The following is an 8,948-nucleotide window of genomic DNA, read 5'->3' as shown; positions in this document are numbered from 1 at the left end:
AATCCAACGGTAGATTTCTCAAAATTCGCATCTAATTAAAAAATATTAAGTGGTGTAATATTACTTAAAGTTACACTTGGTGTAACTCTAAGTAATGTTACACCACCCAATAACTTGTTATAGAATTCATATTTTGAAAATCCCACCGTTAAATTACGTGTTCTATATATACTTAACATTCATGCTAATTTTTATGTCAAGTGGATATTATTTACCATTCAATCCATAAACTCATTTTTTATGCATTATTTTAAACTACAAAAACTTGAATTTAAACAATTTATTGATGACATTACTATTAATCTTTGAACATATTGAAATTTTGTAAACATAGAAAATGTACAAAGATAATATAATCTAACGGTGGATTTGTCAAAATTTACATCTAATTAAAAAAATATTAAGTGGTATAATATTACTTAGAGTTACATTAGGTATAACTTGAATCCAACCGTCTATCTATATATATCATGGGCATGTTTAGAATTGAATTTGACATCATAAATTATATATATACATCGTCATACGTAATATGTCTTTTAACAAAATTAAATATTATTTTAGCATGAAAGTTTTCTCGTTTTTCTTGATGTTTCCATCAACTTTATATTTTGAACTGATTTAAGTATCTTGGTGTTCCATCAACTTTATATTTGGAACTGATTTATGTATTACCTTTACAAGATGCTTTAACAAACGTGCCACTTCAATTATAACTGAAAAGCATACCAAACCATAGAAAAAGCATGCAAATAAGATGGGCATATATTTAATTAACGGGACTTGAGCACCCAAGAAAAGAAGGAATTGCATGACACTTTCTCATTGTTACTTTCTTTAACATAAATGACTCAAATTAGTGATACAAGCAACACTAAAACAAAAAATGCTTATTACAAAAAAAAAAAAAAAAAAAAAAAAAAAATCGTTGCAATAACATCTATGTTATCGTAATAGTTGATATGAATTGTTACAAATTCCATTGCAATAAACTCCAAATATTTTAATGACAATTTTAATGCAATAATGTATATGGTGTTACAATAAACAATTTATTGTTTCAAATATTTTGTAAAAATAAACTATCACTTCACAAATTTTATTGCAATAAATTAAAATAATTGACAAAAATAATTCATATCAAATTATTGTAACAATATATTCGTTGTGATAGATAATTATTTCATGTTTATCATTACAATAGATTTTAAAATAATTGATATCGGATTATTACAATGATATCTTAATACTTGTTATTGTAATAGATTGTAAAGTTATTACAATGGTAACTTCGTTGCAATAAGTTATCATTTCAAAATTTTTGTTGCAATAGATTGCAAAAATATTTGGTATCAAGTTATTGCAGTAATTTTTTCATTTTAAGTTATGACAAAAAACTTTTCTAGTGTAGTAAGGTATTAAAACCTATATTGCAATTGAAAATTATAATTTATTGCAACTAATTATTGTTAATATAATAATTTACCAACTATAAGTTATTACTGCAACAACTTTTAACTTGTAGGTGCGATATTAAGTTTAATATCATTGTACCAATTTTATTGTATTAGAACTTGATATGATAGACTTTATTTTGGTGTAGTGATTCCCACAAGGAAAAACAACTCAAGTTTATGTTAGCAACCAATTTACGCCAAGTTGTTCCTCTCAAAACACCACAATTGATTGTTTAATTGTGGACAGTTTCTGAGCTCAAAGAGTCTAATAATGGGCAAAATGATAGATGTCAAAGCAATAATTTCAATGTGTGTGAACATACTTGCCCATATCTTTGTAACCATTACAGCAACAACCAATGCTAAAAACCCCAATATGAAGCTCAAATAAAGGCCTACAATTGCAGCAAATTTTGCCTTATTCTTTGGATTGTTAGCACCAAGTTCATTTCCAACCCTTGTTGACACTTGACACGCCAAAGCTTAAAGAAGGTGGGAAAATGTAGATCAAAGCCGTGGTTTGAATCAGAACATCCATGAAAGCAACGGTTACTCAATGATTGAGTAACAACCCACATAGTAAAATCATGATTTCGTACCACCACCATTCTAAGCAAACTGAAATGCAGCTTGGAGTGGCTAACCTTTGAACACTAGGTAGAAATTTCAAACCCCAAGTTTTTATGTACACCGTGGAGATGATAATATATATGATTAATGATCCTACCAGATTGAAGTTGGTCCAAACATCACTTAAAGCAATGCCTTTATTTCCAAGTTTGAGTAAAAATACCAAAAAAATTAATTGATGGGAATGTGAAGAAGAATAGAAAGAGTTACACGGAGGCAAGGCTATGTGTGATAAGCAAGACAACTAAAGTGGGCCTAAAGCCTAAGTCTATACACATTAACAATGAGGTTTTTTATATTTTTAGTTATTGTCTTAAGAAAATAATATTGATCTTTGTCTTAGTTATTGTCTTAAAAATGATATTGGTCTTTGTTGGGTGTTTAATGTTGTTACTTTGATTCTTTAAAAAAAAAATGTTGAATAATTATTTATTTCAATAAAAATATCATTGCAATAATTTGATCTAAGGTCAACCAAAAATCAAACGTCTTTGGTTATTGCAACAATTTCTTTATTTTAAGTTATTATAACAAATTTTTCTAGCGCAATAGGGTATTAAAGCCTATATTATAATCGTAAATTATAAGTTATTGTAATTAATTATTGCTGATGCAATAATTTACAAATTTTAAATTATTATTGCAACAACTTTTAACTTGTAAATGCAATATTGTATTTAATGCTGCTATACCAATTTTTTTTTATTAGCACTTAATGTAATAGACTTATTTTGAAGTGGTGTAAGTGAAATTTGAATAGGAAAAATTAATTTACATGTATTGCGGCACTAGTTATATAACCAAACCCACATGAAGTGAGAAAATACGTATTTACTTTTACTTTTACTTTAATTTTATGTTTTAGTTGGTTGAAAAAAAAAAGGATAAATTATGTTTTAGTTTAAGATTTGGGTAAAACTTAGGTCATATACTGTTATATGCGTTCTTATATATCTACTCAAACAACACATAAATCGTGATCTGAAGTCACAATTTTCAAAGTTTTCAACTTGAAACTTGTGGGCTCAAGATATGATTTATTTGCAATTTGAGTGTGTGTATAATATGGCTACCTTTAATTTAAGAATTAGTCAATAAGGATGGTTGATATGCATGAAGAAGTTCTGGATTTGCGCATTTATCCTTTTCAAAGTTATGCTATTCATATATTAGTGTATGAGTAATTTTTTGTCAGTAATCTCAGCTTAATGACACCTCCTAACGTCCTCAATAAGGATACACAGGATCAAACCCCTCCCCCCAATCTTAATGTAGTAAAAAGAAACTTCTTCACACACACACACAGAATGTTAAATTGACATATGAAGTTTCTTTACTCTATGTTTCCAATTTATCTTACTAAATTCTCTTTAATTTCCACTACCTAAATTAATGTCTTTGGTGTCACATAGTGCATGGTTCATTGTCGAACCACTACGAAGTGGGAAACTAGGGGCCGTTGCATGTTGCTAATACAAATATATATGTTTCTGCGATATAATTTGAAGGCAGAATTTAAAACCATCAACGAAAGCAGTAGAAAGCAAACAGAGACTGAAAACAGGAATCACCTAAACAAACACATTCACAACCTGCATGCCATGTCTTTTCAAAAAGCAACTCACTTATTACAAATTTACAATAATTAATAAAGTAGCCGACCCGTCTGGAATCCACCAAAATATCCTCCTCTTTCCTTCACTATATATAAGTCCTTGTTTTCACTGCTTTTTGTTCAGTCAGATGTGAATACTTCCCAGCATTTTTTTTCTTTAACTCTTTCATTACTCTCTCCCTGGCTCCCAAATATTTCCAAAATTTCATTTAAACCTGCTTAGAAAATCCCTACTGAATTCTTTATTCACACTTCAACCATGGCTCCAATCAAAGCAGAAAAGCTCCGAGCCATGAATAGTTACAATAAGGGTCAATTTCTTTACAGTCTCATTCTTCATGCTCTTGTAGCACTATCATGTAGTTTACTATGTTCCTATCCCAACTGGTTTCCTTCTCTACGCTATTCAATGAAGCATTTTTTGTTTACCTCTCTTCCAAATCTTTCTTCTTTCCTCGTGAACCCCAAGTGCGTGTTCATAATATTCAATGTCATAGTCGTGTTCCTTATGGGAGAATCAAAGCTTGTGAGCTCAAACTCATCACCATCCAATGAAATTTATGATGAATATGTTGAGAGGAGTCAAAGTCTTAGGGGACGCTCACACTCCACTTTTGAAGAGAGAGAAGAGAGGACAGTGGAGACGATTATTTCTGATACTCATGAGGGATACAATAAGGGGGACCAAAGTCTCAAGGGAGACTCCACTCTTCTGGAGAAAAAAGAAGAGAGGAAATTGGAGATGAACTTGGTGGAGGACAAAGTGAATAGAATTGAAACTAAAGAAGTGAAAAAAGAAGAAGTGAAAGAAGTTGTTGAAGTAGAAGATGATGATGGTGATGATGGAGAGGCTGAGGAAGAAGCAGGATTGCCTGTTGAGGAGCTAAATAAAAAAGCTGAAGAGTTTATTGCTAGGGTCAACAAACAAATGTGGCTTGAAGCCAAATTATCAGTTTGTACTGAAGCATGATTGGTATAATATTGGGTATCCTAGCTACCAAAAAGAAGAGAAGATTAGACCAAGAAAAAACCCTTATGGATTAATATTTCTCTGAGTGATAGGAATCTAGACATGACGTTCAATTTATGTACTTAGAACAGTTTGTAGTTGATTCTCAAAAAAAGAAAAAAGAAAAAAAAAAGAACAGATTGTAGTTATGACATAATAATTATTTATTGTTATCAAAATTCCTATCCAAAAATATGGGCATCCTTTTAAAGCTAGACAAATACAAAGAGAAGAGACTGTGGATGTTCATGTACTAAAAAATAAACAAGAATGATATAATATTATGAGAAAATTCTCACTCGCACCATATACATTATTTGTGAAACCTATAATCTCGTTGAAAGTAGTATTACTCCCAGGATATTAAATAAGTACTCGTTTGTACGTGACACATGCATGCCTAACATCTTTAGATGCTAATAATTTGTAATTTGGGGTGTGATTGGTAGAAATTGCAATCACGCGACATTTGGACCACCAGCTTTTTGTTTTCTTTTCTTTCTTTTTCTCTTTTTGAGGAAAAGGTAAGTATTCAAGCTTGTAAGCTAACTCTTAAGTGCTACTTTGGTCCAAATTTGGGTAAAGATGTGATTATTTTAATAATTAAGATGTGGTTCTTTTAAAAAATTCGCAATGGCATCTTCATGAGAGAGAGAGAGAGAGATTTCTTTATTGAGACCCAAAGTAAAATTTTCTATAAATCTCTCAGATTAAACACTGCAGCTCGTCTGCTCTTAAGAAAAAATCTTGTTATACACATTGTGTTGTTAGTAACATGAAAATGTGACTTTTAGTCATGTTTTCAGTTATAAAAAAACAGTATGGGTAAAACACACTAGGTATAACAAACACCGTCCTTCCCATAATTCCCTTCAATCCAATTAGTAGCCCTTCACCTTCTTCTCCTTAGAGCACCATTTGATAAATCAACAGCCAATTAAAACCGACTAACTCTTAACGAATTGATTGATCACAAAAATTAATGGAAATATTCCATATGCATATACATATATATAACAATAAGTAATTAATATATAGAGATCAATATAATGATTCTTTTTTTCACTTCTAATGAATATCAGATTATGATAGATGGCGAAGCTCAAGTACATTTTCAAACTAGATATAAAAATAAATTTTAGAAAGGCATAATTGCTCTTTTTCCCCTATTTATGGGGTACACTTCAATCCGCCCCCTAAACTTTGAAATCAATCCATGCCAACCTTGAAGTATTGGAAATTAGCACATTAATTACACCCTACTGCTAAGAAATATTTTATTAAGGGGGCATTTGGTTCACTATGATGTGCCATTAATATGATGTATATTATGATAATGTGACATTAAAGTTTTTTATTTATATATATTTTTTCTAATATTTCATAATCTAAAATTACAAAATATATTACATCACCTTAATTTCATTACCTTTATAAACAATATAATATTGTATTCTTGTATTGAGATTACATTAATGTAAGATTACAATAATATAATATTATGGTATAATGTAATATTATGATGAACCAAACTTCTTTTAAATTCATTTTCTTTAAGTGGAACACTACAAAAGAAATAAATGATTTTTATTTAAAATATTATTTTAGCCCCTAAATTATAACAAAAGCTTGTTTTTCCTTTCTAAATAATAAAAAGTTATTTTTTCGCTCCTAAAATTTGTAAAGAGTTTTTTTTTTTCTTAATAGTTTAAAGGTAAAAATAGGGATGAAAAAAGAACATTTTTTTCAATAGTTTAGGGATTAAAAAAATGTATCTTTTTTGAATTTAAAGAAAAAAGGTGAAACATTTTTAATAGTTTAGGGACTAAAAAATAAAATTTTTAAAGTTTAGGGATGAAAAAAAATTTAGTAAAGTAAATAGACCAAAATAATATTTTAGCCTTTAATTTAAGATTCATTGTTTTCGCCAATAATCTAATAAAGGTTTACTTAAATATAAATTGATCATTTCGGCTACTGGGAGAGTTTAAAATTATTAAAATACAATGGTAGTTCATTTAAAATATCCACCAACAGTATGGGATTGAGAATAAGAGTTAAAATATCCTCTAACACATTGAAATTGAGATTAAAATATCTATAATGTGCGATTGTTTTTAATGGTGGAGATTGACAATTAAAAAAAAAAGAAAAAAAAAAGTAACTTTCAATCTCAAATCTTAAATAAATAAATAAATGATAAATGTAAAAAAAATGAGAGTGAAGAAGTAAAAAATATTTGTGAGAGAAAGGAGAAGTAATATTGCACGGGATTTTAATCCACTGCCAACTTGACATTATAAAAAAAAAAATAAAAAATTACAAACTAATGTTAGTTACTAAAACCCTAGTCAAAATTCTAAGATTACACCATTTTGTGATATAATGGGTCCGTTTGGATTGAACTTATTGTTGCTGAAACTGAAAACTGAAAACACTATAGCAAAATAACTTTTAAATGTGTGAATAGTGCTGTAGGACCCATTTTTAATATTTTTTAATGTATGAACAGTGCTGCTACAGTGATGAACAGTATGTGAACAATGATGGAACAGTGCTTGAACAATAAAATTTGTCTATGAACATTAAATTTTGCTCCCTTAAATGCGTGAAAGCAAAAAAAAAAAAAAAAAAAAAAAGGAAAAGGAAAACATGAGACACGGGATTCAGCAGAAATGCTGAATTCAAATGCTAACAATAACTTTGCCACAATTCTGAAGTATCAGATTGTTAACGGTGAAGGTGAAGAAAAAATTATAGAAGCCGATAAAAGTGACATGAAATCGGTCACAATTTGCCGGATTGTGGGATTGAATAACTCAAAACCGTGCTGACTCTAAAGTCGATCTCAAAGGTTTTCACTTTTCTCAACAACGACATCTGAACTGACATGGAAAATTACTCATTGATAGTGGGTTCCTTCCTTAGATACTATTTTGTGGGCCGTATATTCTTTCCTTAGCTTGGTAAGGCCTTTGTGTAATTGTGTGGTTGGTGGGTTAGGAACGAGTAATATTCCCTGAGATGCGGCAGCTTGGAAGTGTGATCGGCCAGCTTGCCTGTATTGACTTTTGATATATGTTCCTGAAATTCCTTTCTTAGCACCGAAGAATCGGAAAAGAAGAAGAAGAAGGAAGTGGCTTTCACAGTTGAAATGGTGGCTAATGGCTAACATCCTACTACGTATTAGCGAACTAACCTTTTTTTTTTAATTTTTTTTAAGAAAGAATTAGCTAACTAACTTTGATTAGTAACAAATTCCTTTATTTCTTTACCCGAATTGTTTATTTCTTAAAATTTTTATTCACGTATTTGTGGACTTCAATTAATTCAATGGTAATCTTTTATTGTCAAATAAAATAAGTTAATTAATTTTTTAACTTAATGATAAAAAAAAAAAATCATTTAAGAACCGACACTATAAGTTAAAATTTTATCTTATCTTTTAAAATAATAAAAATATTAACGTATTTGAAGGCATTAAAAACAAAAGAGAAAAGTTTAATGTGAGTGCCAGCAACAAGCCAGCAAGTCCATTATGTCCGTATGCAAATATGCTAGTCTTCGACGATTGGTGTACATGAGACTTATCAAAATATCAAGTATTACTTACCATTTAAAAAAGAAATAGAAATAGTACCAATTACTATAAAAAGGAGAAAAGTGGTATATTAAGCAACCAAAACATCTTCTTTTTCTTTTCTTTTTTCCTTTTTTGGGTGGGAGGCTGGGTTTTCCTTTCCAACAACTTCTTGAATTATTGAACAAGTTGCCGTATACAATTTTTGTGGTATAGCATAGCCAAAACTGCGAAAGGTCTTTTAGAATTTTTTTTGCTTTTTATTTTTTAATTTGCCGACAAAGTTTGGATTCTTTGGAAGAGTGTAATGTCTGCAGATATGACATTCATTAGCCTAGTTACACGATTGGGCCGAGTCTGAAAAAGGGTCCAGACACAGTTTGTTGGGTCATAGACTCAGTTAAGTGAGGGACAGAAGTCAAGTAGTCTTTCCACAACTGACAGCCCAATCTAGTCCAGGCCTAGTTCTTCTAATAAGTCATATCCTTCTAAGTTCTTCCTTGGGCCCAACATTGTTTTTGCTAGCCTTATCTTATGGACCATACTATTGACAAATTATTGTTACTTTCCTTATACTAAAACCCATTATCAACGGTGAATTTCAGTTAACTTGACTGGTAAAGTCTTTGATGGTTGAATAAGAGATTTGGGGTTCAA

The 8,948-nt window shown here is 30.0% G+C and overlaps 1 protein-coding gene across 1 annotated transcript; it reads left to right on the top strand.

Annotated features, from left to right (window-relative positions):
- The first annotated feature begins 3,838 nt into the window (after positions 1–3,838).
- Positions 3,839–4,871, top strand: LOC115982649. The gene has a single exon (XM_031105301.1). It carries the CDS (start codon positions 3,962–3,964, stop codon positions 4,670–4,672), a length of 711 nt encoding a protein of 236 aa, XP_030961161.1. The 5' UTR covers positions 3,839–3,961; the 3' UTR covers positions 4,673–4,871.
- The last annotated feature ends 4,077 nt before the right edge of the window (positions 4,872–8,948 follow it).

Source organism: Quercus lobata, chromosome 3, assembly GCF_001633185.2.
Source record: "Quercus lobata isolate SW786 chromosome 3, ValleyOak3.0 Primary Assembly, whole genome shotgun sequence".
Classification (NCBI taxonomy): Eukaryota; Viridiplantae; Streptophyta; class Magnoliopsida; order Fagales; family Fagaceae; genus Quercus; species Quercus lobata.
This window is presented reverse-complemented; position numbering and strand designations above follow the sequence as displayed.

Bases quoted from the DNA above. Each gene is read 5' to 3' on its own strand.
- LOC115982649 (XM_031105301.1), top strand. From the start codon at position 3,962: ATGGCTCCAATCAAAGCAGAAAAGCTCCGAGCCATGAATAGTTACAAT.